Consider the following 16,393-nt stretch of genomic DNA (forward strand, 5'->3'; position numbering starts at 1 on the left):
CATCTTCAGGGCAATTCTGACTGGTTCACATTGTACTGCAGGACAGGTGTCGCTGCTCACAGTTCAGATGTGGTCACAAAAAAGTAAAGTACCAATCAGAATTGCCCTGAAGATGGTGACAGAAGTCACCATAACGTCGGTGAGAATAAAGCATCGGTTGTGTAAAAAGAGTCCTACAGTTTATTCAGTGACCTACCAACCTGTTGAAACTATTCACGTAATTATGATATGGTTTCCTTGCAGGTTGGAGACCAGTGGGGTACACCTGCACCAGAGCATGACAACTGCATCTGCGAAGGTTCGGACCGTTTCTGCTACCATGTGGACTGCCTCCCTGGTTCCAAGATTGCCGGTGACTCCGTTGGGCCTTGGAAGTGTGAAGTCGATTTCTCCACTAGAGGCATAACAGGTACGAGATTTTGTATATGTGTTGCTATAGGACACTGCCATCTCGAGTGTTAACCCTTGTGGTGCTGGCAAATTTTCACCATGAATTTTTACAAATTCTGGACGTTTCAGACCCTTTGGAATGTAGGGGTACTGTTTTCACTATGGTACATTTAGTAGAGACCTTAAGCTTCGTAATGATGTATACCATTAATAGGGTTATTTGGAAGGAATGTAAAAAAAAGTAGCATACTGCAAACCGTACTAACATATGCTTCCCAACATATTTTGGGCGCAGCACTACAAGGGCTGTTAAGACAAATAGCGTGGTGCAAATTTGAAGACGTATTATAGAAATATGATGCCAATATACATGTAGAGTTATACCTAAAATGAGTTTTAATGTCATGTTATCGTTGCTCCAAAACACATATACATTTCTAAAACATATTTAAGCAGTTCTCTAGCCATCTCCGCATTATATAAACACAATGCAGATAATATTTGACATTACCTTTAAATCAGTTATAATGATGATAAATCATTACTGTTCTTTCAGGACAATGAAAGACACAATACTTATTTGGAAGGTTCCAGAAAGAGTGAATTTTAACTGCAAATGTCTGTTGCATTCTAGGATCAGCTCTAACGGTGAAAGAGAGTGAAAAGGTAATTACCTATACCATTTAATAAGGTGTTTAATACTTGTTTTTATCTCTAACAAATGGATACACAAGGCACAGAATCATACTGTAGTAAACTAATAGAACTGATACCACAAACATCACCTCTATAGCTGAATATGTCGAGTTCAATTACAATACGGAATACACTCCAGATGTTTTTATCAATCAACAGAATTCAAAGAATATTCATCACACAAAGGTGATGCACTCTAGTAATATGATATCAAACATCGCCTCTAAAAATAGTACAATATCAATAACATAACGTCTAGCTTGAATAGTCTATACGTAAATGAAATAAAATGTAATAAAATGTTTCGTGTCTACAATCCATGTTTGGGTTCAATTCAGTAGTTTCGTGGGACATTGTTCATTTGATCACTATGTTAGCATGAAAGTTCATCTTTGTTGGTAAATGACATTTTGGAAGGCCTAAACTTTAGCTAGCCAATACTACAAATAAGTTGGGACTTACCTGCCAAAAATTGAGGTGAGTCCCAACTTATTTGCTCTCCTTATCATCTCTTTCTCATTGCATTTCTCTTCCTGACAGCGGATAGCTCCCCTCGCAGCATTCGGACTTTTTGCAGGGGTAGTGGGGATAGTCAACTTCATTTGGAGCCGCGTGGGGGCTGCACAGACAACGGCAAAGCTGAACGAAATCCAAGGCCAGATTCGAGCGCTGGACAGGAAGGTGGACGAGTTGACACAAAGCGTCAGTGATCTACAACTAGGGCAATAGTACCTGCAACAAGTTATCCTGTATGGCAGGGATGAGCTACGGCTGAGGAACATGCTGGACACGCTTGCCAGGATGCGCGTCAGTAACGGGAGGTACACGGGGACCAGCGACATCACAGGGTGGGCAGACAGTGTGCTGAGTCATGGATCTGATGGAGTCCAACAGGTATGTACAAATTATGTTATCTATATAATTGGGTGTGATCGCGTGGCGCAATCGGCAGCGCGTTGATCTTAAGCCCAAGAGGTCCTGACTTCGAATCTGGCTGCCATGTCACCGATCTTGTGCCCTTGGGAAAGGCACTTTCGACTGTAAATGAGTACCTAGCTACGGCTAGTGGTAGTGACAGGCCTTTGTGGCGGTGACAGGCATGATGCACCCGCCATGACACACGAGTCGGGTAGGAGAAAACTCCAAATAACAAACCTGCATCTGCTGCAACATGGAGGTGGTCACAGCGGTGACGTCTTGTTATGGTAATTTGAGACGCCATGACACAGGAATGTTGAAAAGGAAAATGCCTTGACTAGCACTGAAGATTACCGTATGTTTTCGTCATCTTCCGTTTTCTTTTGACTTATTTCCACTTTAATTTGCAGGTATTGTACAACCTGTTGGACATGGTGAAACCACAGTCAGCGCTCTTCGGTGGCAAATCTCTCTTTGAAATCTATCACCAACAACTCCAAGGGAACCTACCTAAGTATAGAGAGAAGGTAATCTATTTCTGTACTTTACACTCTTTATTGTGACTTGTACGAGTGGAAGTAGTAGTAGTAGAAGTAGTAGCAGTGGTAACAGTAGTAGCAGTAGTAGTAGTAGTAGTAGTGGTGGTGGAAGTAGCAGTAGTAGCAGTAGTAGCAGTGGTAACAGTAGTAGCAGTAGTAGCAGTAGTACTTAGTAGTAGTTGTTGTTGTAGTAGAAGTAGTAGTAGTAGCAGTAGTAGCAGTGGAAACAGTAGTAGAAGTATTAGCAGTATTAGTACTAGCAGTAATAATGAATGGCAATGTGAACTTTCAGATGCCACGGAAAGTCACTCAGGTCTACGCGCTGATTGGTGGAGGATATGCTGTCTGGATCACCGCTCTGCGAATCAAGGGACGTACAAGTGAGATTCAAGCCAAGGCACAAGAGGCGCAACAGAAACTGCAGAGTTTGGAACCAAGCTTGGGGAAGTACTTCCGATATGGTACGTTTTCATGATGGCAACCAAATGTGTTCAATAAGGCCATGTTTATACGAAGGAAAAGCAAATGCAAAATACATACAGTACATTATTTTGTTTTCCCATTTTTTTTTCAATTATCAACTTTCTTCACTCCACACAGATATAGCAGGGAATATACCATTCTTGAACTAGTTTAACTGTAATATCCAACACAAAAATTGGAATAACCCAAATTTTCGACTGAACAGGGGCAGTCTTTATCAAGGAATGAACAATCCACTGCTGTCGCGACGTCATGTTAGGTAGATAGAGCACGTGACTCAGTGAGCAGTGGATCATAGGTTGCGGGAGGTCTATGTGGATTGCCCATTCCTTGACAAAGACTGGTGCTGTTCAGTCGACAATTTGGGTCCAATTTTTGTGTTGCAATTTACAGTTCAACTAGTCCAACAAACAAACATCTTTTATTATATTCTTCAGGAAGCTGCCCCAACGGTTATCAGCTGAAGAGCAGGACGTGCTACAAAGCGTTCAACAGCTTCAAGACCTGGACCGATGCCGATGCCTACTGCCGCACCCAGGGACCGGGCGGGATGCTGGCAATGGCAAAAGACAGCGGCATCAACAGCTTCCTCATCAGCCTGAAAGATGCTGCAAGCAACTCATGGGGGTTCTGGTTTGGGCTAAATGATAGGGCAAGGGAAGGTAGTTGGAAATGGCCAGATGGTAGCTCTCTGGGATCCTACAAGTACTGGTCACCGATTGAGCCAAACAATGGGGGTAAGAATTGGTGGGGAACACCCTTAGGTAACGAAGATTGTGTGGAGTTTTTCAGGACCGGGTGGAGGAACAGCAACTGGAACGATGCAGACTGTGGCAAGACAAGATACTTCATCTGTCAACGGACACCCGAAGGTGAGTCGTCATGTTTAATCTTCAGGTCTGTCTACAGGTGGCATAAGGAGTTTAGCTGGTCAAGGGGTGACAAAAGGAGTTAAATCTCCAAGCAGACCCTACAGTGCCTTAGAGATAGTATCAAAGCTGGCCAAGGAGTATAGCCGGCCAAAGGGAGTCAAACGGGCATCGGTGCCGGCTATACTCCTAGATCCTTGGCCAGCTTTGATACTATCTCTTAGGCACCGTAGGGTCTGCTTGGAGACTCAAGGAATTTAGCTGGCCAAGGAGTGTTCAAATGCCACCGGGGATCTGCCGTCACTGAAACAGGTGCTTACCGAGTATGTGTCCATTGCTCTAGTTCCTGTTAGGGACGAACTTCACACAAGGATGTGCATGGGTCACTGAATTTGTTCAAATAAAGACACAAATTGATCGTAAAAGTATTAGCACCACGGACCCTCTTATTGTTGGTAGTATGGCTACAGGGAGGGGCAGTAACACCATTTTTAAATGGTCTTCCCAGTTTCAGTGATGGCACATCCCCTTGGCTCATAACACTTCATAGCCAGCTAAACTCTTTATGCCAACGGTAGATCTTCCTGGAGATAAGCCGTGTTTTCTATCTTATAAATCCATAGTCATAAAATAATCCTTTGCTTCTGTATTCACTGTCGGTGTTACGTATATCTATGTAAGCTAAAAACTAAGAGTAGTGTAGTAGTCATATTTATATATTTAACAAAAAAACAGTCAATGAGAAATAATTATGACAACAGTTTCTTCGTTGTTTTTCTGGATACTTTTCTTGATGCAATGAGGATAGTCTTTTGCCAATAATTTGCTATAGATTTTACTCATGTATTCTTAATTGTTTTCTTCTTAACAGGACTCTGAAGACTCAGTGAACCGGATTGTTGAGACAAGACTGTTACTGTAAATGCAGAAACTTTCGTGGTGGTTTCATGTTCGCGGTTTTTGCAGTGGCCGCTTGACCACAAACTCAAAACCACCGCGAACATTTTCCTTCTGTCTTCTACTTGCACCCCTTTCTCGGTTCTTGGACGTACTATAGACTGTAACAGTATTGTAATGATCAAGACACACGAATCCTTACAATACACATTTTTCTTTAGTTCGCATCAAAGAAGATGGAAAAGTATTACTGTACTGCGTATTCAGAGGTAAACTACGGTTAGATCATAATAGAAAATACAGGTGATCAGGACAGCACTGTCAAAGTCCATTTGTTACTCCCTTGCTGAGTAACCAGTAAGTGGTTTCCGACTGGTAGAGGCGCTGGGTTTCCTATTACAGTATCTGACTACAGTACAGTACAGTGCTGTACTGTAAAGGCATTTTTTTTCAAGTTCGTGGAATGACGCCACCGCGTACACTCCATTTTCCCTTCTTAAACTTCTGAAAGTAAAGCAATCCCAAGAATGGTGATTTTGCCAAAAGATAGCTAGACTCTTCACGGATATCAGGATAGGATAATGTTCATGTAGGTCAAAGATAACACATAACAGGTGACTTTAGTTTTATTGCATGTCGTTATCACTTATTCAGGAATAAGTACACATTGTCCTTCGGACAGCTCTTAATATCATTCAAGTATGCTTCGGAAATGTTGGAAACACTCACATTGTTGAGTTTTTTGATAATGGTAATTTTGTCTAGGAGGTTGACTCTGTGTCAATAGGATATCTTTATGTGGGTCAAAGAGAGCATATGATAGTTTACATTAGTTTTATTGAATTATCACTTATTCAGAAACAAGCACACATTGTCAAAGATCTTGTTTTCTTTCACCATTGGTATGGAAATATTGGGAACACCAAGATTGTGAGTTTTCTCGGTTTTCTAGAAGGATACAAGTCACATATGGTACATCTGTCAAAGATATAAACTCTGTGTAACAAAATCATATACACTATAGGAAGTATTAACTATATAGCGCAGAATTACAAGTACCTTTCGTAGCAAAGTCAACTGGTTTAAATTATGGACACATCGTCACCAAAGTACAAATTTTGTAATAGATAAGATATATCTATGAGTCAACAAACACGAAAATATCATGTCCAGAAAACGAGACATCTGATCACTTCTTCCTTTTACCAACTCCTATAACATACCAAATATCTAACCTGTGTCGCTTTGAGTTGACAGACATATTACTAAAAGTTCACATTGAAAACCAGTTGACTGAGTGTGCAAAAGTTATGCCATCACAATGGTAATGCCATGAAGTTCCTCATTTCCAATTAGATATGTGGCTTCGTATTCTAAGACACCTTAAGAGTTGGGCCACTAATACACGACTTTTAAGTCAATTCAATCTCCACAGTTGAGTGAGATTCGAAGATAACTCCCAGACGTTTCGAGTGACATCCATCACTCTTCTTCAGCGATACTAAAACAAACTTACAGTTGATACTAGAACAGTAGACTGAATACTTTTCAAATGTTCCGAAGTAATTTCCTTCTCTTATCCAGTTGAAGTAGACATTGAATTGATAACTACAGGACAGAATGGATACTCAATAAGGCTGAGATCCATACAAGTCTCGACCTAGTTCTCGCAACTCTCGCGAGATCTAGGTCACTCCGTGAGCAAGATGGACTGATAGCCATCGAAAATTTGGTACGTATGTTTACCTTAAAACAGGTAGTCACTGATTGATGAAAATTCTATTGACTGAGGTTTTACGTGTTGTAAAGAAAAAGATAGTTCCATAGCCTTTTTGATGCTATATGGTCAGTGGGTTGTTATCCACTGTGTCTAGGGTACGGTATTGGAAGGTGAAGCCCATCTCTCTCCTTCCACCATCTTTTACCTCCCCAACCGAAGTCAGGTACCCATTTTACACTTGGCTGGGGTGAGGAAAGTGCCTCTCCCAAGGCTTGCCCAAGGGTATGGCGATAATCGAACCCGGACCCCATGGTTCTCAACCTAACGCACTACGAGTTACGCCAACCACAAGGAACTTCATGGCTTTTTATCATTGGGATCCATTCTAGGATTTTATGATTACTCAATTGTTATCACATATATCCAGACATGTAACACTAAATTAAAGATAGAACCTGGTTGTTTCAGTTAACATCAAGAGCACAGCACAAAAATAAGGTTTGTTGTAGTTTTCCACCGTACTGGACACCAATGAACATCTTAACCTTAAGTAAATGTTTGATATTAAAGAACATTTGTGTATACGAGGAACAAAGAAATCCACTGTGTCATCTGTTACCGCATGCTACGTATGTTACTGGCTTGAACAAGCGATAAGCTTACGGAAATACAAAATGCAACGTTTGTAACAAAGCTCATTTATCAACTAGAAAGGCCGACATTTGCTTAAGAGCAAATACAGCATATTTCAGCCATACCCCTTCCCACGCAACATTGGACTATTCCAAATCACCCCTGCGCAAAAATGGAACATCCTCTTAACAGTACATTATCCCCCAAAGTGGACTGGTATTGTGAATTGATTCCAGGTAAAAACAGAGCTTGCTTCTATTTTTCAGAAAATGACAATAATCACACCTTCCATTCAGAAAATTTTCACTATGACTGAAAATAAATGAATGACTTCATGTAATGTCATTAACAATTTTTAGTACGATAACTAACTATAGGTGTAAGTTTAAAAAAGTATAAGCTCCTTGTAATGTGGGTACATTTATTATTGCAGTGAACTTTTTTTATTCAAGTAGGGCATACGATTTGATAATTATCAAGCAGGTGCAGGTACTGTAGGAGCGTTTGTTTTCTTCAAGCTGTAAAACTGTTAAACTGTTTTACTTTGTATGCAATCAGCCATCGAGCCTATTCTTATTTTAGTTTAACAACTTCCTGCCAGACCCGGAAGATACGATTGAACCTTGTTCGAGGATTTATTTTCGTCTGTCTGGTCAGTCTGTTCATACCCTGGCGCTGAGAGTGTTTTATTGGGCTGAAACTCTGGCAGTTTAAAGTTACTTACAATTTAAATGTTCAAAGTTTATGTCAAACAACAACAGCACTAGGAACACATACATTTGCTCTGGAGAAAATACAGCAGTTTTCGCAAGTTCCAGTCCAGTGATAGAAATGTGGCCACTACAGACAGGTGGTCACTATAGAGAAAATGCTGATCTATTGACTATGAGCCATACGTTACACATGATTTCAGTACACTGATCATTAATCATATAAACATTGCACAGGTAAGCCAATTGTTTAGATGTACAATTAAGTTCAAATAATTCTGAAGAGAAATATTGATGAGAAAATAATCATTCTCGCCACTGTCTAACTTATAATTACATATCAAAACTAAACGCAGATTTTCTAACTAACGCACCTTTCGCCGACTTCATCAAAGGACCGCCGGCTATCAATCAAACACGGCTGTTGATTAGACTTAGAGTTTCAAACAGTCATGTGCTGTGTGCCAGTTGACAGCGAACTTCATGCTACGTGATGTTTTACATTGCTTGGACCTTCTTTCCTACAGCGGTGCTTCTACAAAATATTTAGACTGTAACACTGAGTCCCACATGTTTTATAGAATAGAATTTGACGCAGAACAGCATTTTTTGCTGGGTATTTTTCTTGAAACATGTCCGTGGGAATATCAGCGAGGCGGCGACGTAGGGATATCAGACCGTGAACAAAAGTCGCACGGCGGCTAACGGCGCAGCGAAGATACTAGCGTTATAAATAAGCGCTTCAACTAAGGATGGCAACCCGTACAATATTTTTGTATACTGTTGAGCTAAGTAAAGTTTGTTGTTTATGAGGTTTTAGTTGTCTTTGAAGCTTTGACCCGAAATATTTTAAAGTCAAACTGCTGAAGAGAAGTAAGTGACTGGTACGATTATCGTAGATATGGCCCTAAAAAACTGATAAAAGAAGCCTTCTCAATAGTCTAAAATGCAAGAGCTGTCCGACGCTTTGAAAAAATCCTGGCGAGAAGTCTGTACGGCCTGAGTCTTCAAGTTAACGTATTGTGTGGTCCCGCTTATGAATGTTAATTAGCCTTCGCTTTCCTCTTCGCTTATTGGCTGAACCATTAATTGAATTAACTCTTCCTGCCGGCTAGACGCAGGTGCAGATGTCGGCTCTGTGGGGTGAACGTTCGAAAGGTCATGGCATGGAGAACGAAAGAAAACCAATTTCCCCTAAAAAAAGTGCTGTAATTAAGCCTTTTACAGTACTTTATGCCAAAAATTTTACTTATACCAAATGTTACTCATACCAGGGTACAGGGGTGCAAAATATACCGTTATAAGACCGTCAACAACAGTCGCACGGAGCTAACAGCGCAGCGAAAATACCATCGCTAGCGTTTCAACTTCGGATAACAAGTTATAAGTACTGTTGAACTCAGTAACGTTAAAGTTTGTTTTTAGTTGCCTTTATCGGTTTGACCTGAAATAGTGTTACGCTAAACTCCTGAAGAGAAGTTAAGTGACTGCTGCGATTATCATAGATATGCCCCTAAGAACTGATACAATATAAAGCCTTCTGAATAGTCTAAAATGCGAGAGCCTTAGGCGGGCTTCGCTCCCCCTGGCGGGAACACTGCTATATACGGGATCATGAGGCCCCGCTTATGAATATTAATTAGCCTTTGGCCTCCTCTTCGCTGATTGGCTAGGTCTTTGATTCAATTAACTCTCCGGCTGACGCGCACAGGTGTGGCTCTGTGCGGGGTCACGGAAGGTCACGTCAGGAGGCCAAAAGAAAACAAATTTCCCCTCAGAAAAGTGCCAAAATTAATCATTTTAAAGTTGTTTATGTCAAAAATTTTACTTGAATCTTGTTACCAAGTATCTAATGCCTATCTATACCAAATTTCAGGTCATTTAATTGTAATACCAGGGTACAGGAGCCAAAAGTGTCCTTTTTTGGTCAAAAATTGGCCAAAAATCGCAAAAATAAGCATTTTGTTGCACTGTACACCAAAAGTGTTATTGAATTTATATGAAGGGATTATCAAGGCACATCTGTGTCAAATTTCAGCTCATTCGGTTGCAATACCAAGGTACAGGAGCCAAAAGTGTCCTTTTTTGGTCAAAAATTGGTAAAAAAATCGCAAAAATAAGCATTTTGTTGTACTGTACACCAAAAGTGTTATCGAATTTATATGAGGGCGTTATCAAGGCACATCTCTGTCAAATTTCAGCTCATTTGGTTGTAATACCAGGGTACAGGGGCCAAAAGTGTCCTTTTTTGGTCAAAAATTGGTCAAATAATCGCAAAAATAAGCATTTTGTTGTACTGTACACCAAAAGTGTTATCGAATTTATATGGGGGCATTATCAAGGCACATCTCTGTCAAATTTCAGCTCATTTGGTTGTAATACCAGGGTACAGGGGCCAAAATATACAGTTTTGGTCTAAAATTGACCAAAAAATCTCAATAAAATCATTTTAGAGGCAGATATGAAAAAAAATGGGGAAAAAGCATCAAGGTATTGGCCCACTCTACCCCTGTGCCGAATTTCAGGTCATTCGGTCCAGGAACGGCGGAGATGAATCACTTTGAAGATTTGACAGGAGAAAGAAAGAAAGAAAGAAAGAAAGAAACATTACGAATACAATATATTTCACCATACTATGTATGGCTGAAATATAACTAGAGTTCCACAAACACATCTCTTCGCCAAATAATCATGCCTTTGTTCAAGACTATTAGGTCTCATTCATGTAGTACTAAAGAGCACCTAGCCCAAAAGCAAACGACTGCATGAACGTGTGTTTGTAGCAGTTGAAAATTCTATTTATCTATCCCATCCAACCACGGGTACTGTTGTTTACAAACACACATACATTCTACTGCAGTACCGAAGGAAAATGGCCATTCCACTTGGAACATTTGACGACTTTCAATGTCTCAAAAGATTAGAATGAGGAAACACATGTTTCAATAGATATATCTTTCGTGTTGGGGTCTGGCAGGATGGATGTAGAAAGGTTCTCGAAAGCCCTTGATCAGGGGGAGGAGTACATAGGATTGATGACCACTCTCACCACAGGTAGCCAGCTACAACACACCACAGTTGGTCAGCAGGCTATCAGCAGGCTATCACAGCAGCGAATCAGCTACGTTATGGATTCAAAAAGTATCCGCGCTCGCACCAATTTTCGGCCGTTCCCCCCCCCCCCCCCAAAAAAAGTTTTCGACCACACAATAGATTATGCAAAGCAACTGTAAAGTGAGCACAAATATTCTGTACATTGAAAAAAAAGTATCAGAAAACAGATAACTAATGCCATAGAATGCCAAAATAAATCTTAAGTCAAAGAAAGGACAGAAAGAAAAAAATCTATTATTGGTAGGGGGAGGTACCAGTACAGAAAATTCAGGTATAGGTCAGGTATAGGATCATTTCCAGGTGCGGACCTGAACCTGTGTGTGGAAACTTGAGAACTGGCAATACTCAAAACAATGGTCATAGACTCATACTCAAAACACAAATAATTGGTCAATTTTGCTACAAAGGAATCTATTTGGTGGATCATTGGACTCCCACTAGCGTTTTAAAATCCCATCTCCATGTAATATTTAGGATAACTGTCTCTGTACCTTTGACTATAGAAACTTGGTACAATTGACTATAAACTCTACTTGACTTCACTCTTGTTGTCTTCTTGGCCCCCGGTAAGACCCCAAATGCCTGCGGACATAGTGTGTTTTTTTTTTTTTCAGGTCTGTTTTTTTCGGATTGGTCCAAGAAGAAAAAAAATGTTTTGCACCCGTATGATGTACTGGTCCCTACACCTAACTGTTGGTATACCATTCTATGTGTGTTTAGTCCTATGTTCAACCTTCCTGGCCACTTTGATTTCATACTGAAGGCAACTTTTTTTTTGACAAACTTGTTTTTATTCGCTCGCTCGCATCAGTTTTGGAGTTCCCAGAGGATGTCATCCATATAATCAAATCAACATGGCCTAAGGTGCAAAATTGAGAAGAGTTCCTATCCCATCCGGCCAGACCCCTGCACGATAGATACTTGAGATCGGGCTGGGGTTTGGTAACCAGGCTAATGTTTCAATTGCTACAGTCTCGTTACCACATCATTAGCGTATGATCCACACCCTCCTATCACAGTCACCAGTGATGGTTTCTCTTTACACACGAGAGAAACCATCACGGCCCCCTGAACCGAACCAGGACCAGGTCCGGAGGTGGCTCAGGATGGTTTGTGGAAATACCATCATACGCCCTTTATTTCCTCTTTAGACCGGTCACGGTTAAGCGTCATATGATGGTTAACCGACACAGGATGGTTTAAGCAAAATGTAAAGTGCGCCTAAGTTTTATTTAAATGAATGTATGGCATGTAACTCCTCCCATCTGCTATAAAACTTGGCCAAGCTCGTAGAACTAGCATTCACTCTGGTACTGAGACATTTCTGTATGCGCAAACATTAAATAAACTCTAGACACTCAGAGCCTATTTGGAGTACAATGAATTGACCGCTGTTATAAGGGTCCTGCAAGCTTCCCGAGTTGACGTCTGATATCCTCGACTGACTGACTGTTAGACCTGGGTATTTGGACTCTCAAAGAAGTACTAGTGTCATGCTCTCAAACTACTAACAACAAATGTGCTACCAATATCATAGCATGGATAATAGTGATCTAATGAGCTTATTTGGTTTGAATATATAGCCCTGAGCCCTAGAGACACTTGTTCATGCTTCTCTCCCCTGCAAACAATTATCAGGTCAATGACATGTGTATCACCAGGATAATCAATTAGTTCTGCTGCACCTTTGAGTTGAGAGGTCATCTTTGTGCTAAGGCCAGAGAATGAGGGCAGGGGGTTAATTTGGTGTGACTGGCCCATGTCAGGGGAAGGAGATCAGGATGATTTGCTACAGTCTGAGGGGCTTGAATGATACATGATGATTAATGGTCCACATACATTGGTAGGGTAGCATTGGTGCCCAATTGCCTTGGGATCTTGACCTACAATTTCTCGAGTTATATGCTGTTCACCAACATATAGACCCATACAACCAATAACATACTCTTCTGGCGAAGAGAATCATGCCCACAAATCTAATTAAAACTCAGACCAGCGAGATAAAGGGCTGGGCAGGTCTGGTCTCTTAGACTTCGGGGAAACTTCGAATTCGGTTCCACATGACTGATTCTCTCCCTTTTGCTGCTTGAGTCAGGGTTAATTTGGTGTAACCAGGTCACCACCTTCCCTCACTGGTGAACTGTACACGTCCAGACATATAGAGTATCATGTAACATTACCTTTCTCATTCACCCTGTGTGCTTCTCCAGGATAAGCTACCCTAAGTAATTATTTTAAATAGATAGTGATTTACATAATTTGCATCTCATTATGTTGATGATCACCCAAAGTACCTACCTACCCAAAACAAAGAATATCCAACAATCCCCTCAGGAGTTATCCATCTAAAAAGTTACGAACTATAAGACCCACTGCAGTTCCAAACAAGCTGCTAGGGGGCCCAAAATTACACCATTTACTCCTAGTCCAAACAGCTATCCACCACTTAAACATCATGAACCTGGCACTTCTGGAAAATTTAGCCACAAACTTTGACGCTCACTTGCAGTACCAAAATAAGTCGCCAGGAGGCCCATTATCGAACTTGACCTTCTTTTCTGTGTCCCCTACCTATCAACCAAATATCATTAGCATCCATCAAGAACATCTTGAGTTATCTTGCATACAGACAAACGCACTTACATACAAAGACCGCTACAGCACCATAGGTAAACGGTAGCTAAACCATTCTCGTACATGACAATCCTTTCCACAACCGCTAAACACCTGCCAAATATCGTGGAAATCGCCCAGCTGCATTTTGACTTATGCTTACCGAAAAAACACACAAAAAAATACCAAGCTCGCTGCTGTACCAATAGGAAAATGCCAGGTAACCCATTTTCGAACTAGGCATGCCTTTCAACAACCGCTACACACCTGCAAAAAATCAAAAAGTTCCATCCACAATTTCTCGAGTTATATCCTGTTGACCTCCATACATACCCAAGTCGGCAAAAACATAATCTTCTTGGCGAAGCTAATGAACTGGCTTGTTCCCGTCACAGTGAAATAACAACAAAGATCGAGTTATTGTAAACCATGCAAGTCTGTTAACAAATAACCAAGTAGCTAACGACAGTTACATCTGCTGTATTTTGATACTGATCCCGAAGCCTGGGGAAGAGTATGGGTTTAAACAATTTGTACTTTTATTCGGAAATTCTACATTAAAATGAAATACAGTTATGGTTAAAGGGTGTCTTTGATTTTGATGGTTGTCAGTGTCAGTGTGATAGAATGGTATCGTGTGACAGGAAAATAAATAAGACGAAACATTATAACCATACCAAGTACATGTATTCAACATAATGGATAATGAAGCATATATACTATTAAATGTTGGTGTTAAGTATAAAAACATAACCAACGTCGACGTATGCGAAAACGCTGGATATCATGCAGCTCTTGAAGGCAGATTATTAAATAATTTGGTCCAATAGCCTTGTCGAGAACAATAGATTCATGTATATGACCTTTATGAACTTTACACTGCATTACATATTTCATTAGTACTAATACTGCAGTATCAAACGCATTCGGCTTTTTTCCGAAGACGACCGCATAATTTTAAATAGGTTGGCAAAATTAATAACTGGTGTCACTCATGTGCACAGCATCCACTGTGGGCCTTGTGCTGCAGTACCGTGCAATGTCGACAGATGGGGTGCTTGCACGTGAAAAGTAGAATTGCACTTTTGATCCCCGTGTTTTGGACAAGTTGGCTGTTTATATTTGAATTTTTAGTGATCCCGCCATGTTGCCAACCACCCGACGTGCCTTGCGGCCTAGTCAGCCAGCCTGCCGTCGTGTCACGTCGCTAGCCAACCCCGATCCCACGAACCGTTCGCCTAACCGTCTCGCTGGATTTTGCCAACCCTTGTGTGCTCTCCTCTTGCCGACAACATTAATCTTTTGGGCACCTGGACTCTGCTGTTTGCTAATCTGACGACCGCAACTTTGCGACGAAGAGTAGGATGTGATGTGAAGTATTCTTTTATTGTTGTTTCTGACAGGAAATCATTAGGGGGTTTTGGTACTTACATGTAACTACATGATAATTTTTTTATTTCATTTTCCCTTATTTTATTTCATTTTATTTGATTGTATTTGTTTTTCTTTCATCAAATTTGCCACACGTCATTACAGAATATTTACGCCTAGTTCTCGTCACTCGGTGCAGAATGTATTCCCAATAAATAAGTGATTTTTATCGTTTATTTCGATCGAGATAAGAATGATATTTTGCTTTAGCTAAGGGCACAACCCGCCGTACGTGCAAATACGTGCTCTCTGCGTGCCAAAGCGTGGGCAATCTTTTGGGATCCGTAAGTGGTAAGTACCACCTCCGTTCGAACTCGTAGGGAATCCGATGGATTTTGGCGCAAGCAGACACGCCATGCAGACAAAACTTTATGTGCCATCGGGCTGCGAATTCGCCCCCCGTGCGTTCCAGTACGGGTGACCCACCTGCCCTATACGTGGTAAATGTGGTAAACATTACTGTCCGGGTATTATGTGGTAAACATTACTGTCCGGGTTGCTCCCGTACTGGCAACAAAACCCTACTTAGCCACCCCCCCCCCCCTCCTTAGACGGAGATCGCGCTGCGCTCTCACTGCGACCTACTTAGGATATGTGTAACCTTCATTTTCACACTCGGTATATCATACAAAATTTTAAAAAAGTGTGACCGAGAAGACAGCAAGAATCACAAAGACTAAAAAGATTCGCTTTTTTTTCTATACAATTCGTTGAGCGATTTGTCAAATTTTAGGTCGCTGAGAGAGCGCGGCAAGAGCGCCGTCCTAGTGGAAAAGGGGGTATAGCTGAGGTCCAAAGGTATTCATCGTCTGCATATCAAGGTAATGTGTAGGCTCTCAACATTGTCATACCACATGTAATTTCCTGATTCATTTTTTTTGTAGCTTTTTGTTAGACCCTGAATACGTACCTTTGCGCCAGTATGGTTCTGTATTTACCTGGTTTGGTGTGTGTTTTGGTGTCCATAAACAGTATAACCTAAGAACGCCTCGTTGGCTTGGGTTGATGTTTTGTATATAAACATTTCATGATGGGATCTCGAAATGGTTGAATTGTTATGGTGATGTAGCAGAAATCTTTTTACCTCATAAGAAATGAGGTATTGTTTTTTTTTTTGTGTGTGCGGGGTGTATCTGTATTTCTGGATATTTGCGGTCAGCATAATTTGAGAACCTCTGAATAGACCAGTATTCGGTATATGGTATCCTGTAATGTCCATGGTCTACACAATGTATATGTGTAGGGCCCACACATATGTGTGCTCTCAACATTATCATACCACTAACTGTATTACATGCTACCTTCTCCGTAAAGACGAAATGCAGGCTCAAACGCCGGCTACGAATCGAGGGCCGAATCTACTACCTGCTTCAGCTTGAT

At 41.0% G+C, this 16,393-nt stretch overlaps 1 protein-coding gene across 1 annotated transcript; it reads left to right on the plus strand.

The window, feature by feature from the left end:
• Positions 1–246: 246 nt before the first annotated feature.
• LOC118406294 (CD209 antigen-like protein C) lies at positions 247–4,845 on the plus strand. The gene is made up of 7 exons (XM_035806225.1): positions 247–409; positions 1,025–1,056; positions 1,627–1,980; positions 2,415–2,531; positions 2,836–3,004; positions 3,464–3,898; positions 4,767–4,845. Exons 3-7 carry the CDS (start codon positions 1,867–1,869, stop codon positions 4,772–4,774), a joined length of 843 nt encoding a protein of 280 aa, XP_035662118.1. The 5' UTR covers positions 247–409; positions 1,025–1,056; positions 1,627–1,866; the 3' UTR covers positions 4,775–4,845.
• Positions 4,846–16,393: the final 11,548 nt, after the last annotated feature.

This window comes from Branchiostoma floridae, chromosome 19 (assembly GCF_000003815.2).
Source record: "Branchiostoma floridae strain S238N-H82 chromosome 19, Bfl_VNyyK, whole genome shotgun sequence".
NCBI classification, from domain to species: domain Eukaryota; kingdom Metazoa; phylum Chordata; class Leptocardii; order Amphioxiformes; family Branchiostomatidae; genus Branchiostoma; species Branchiostoma floridae.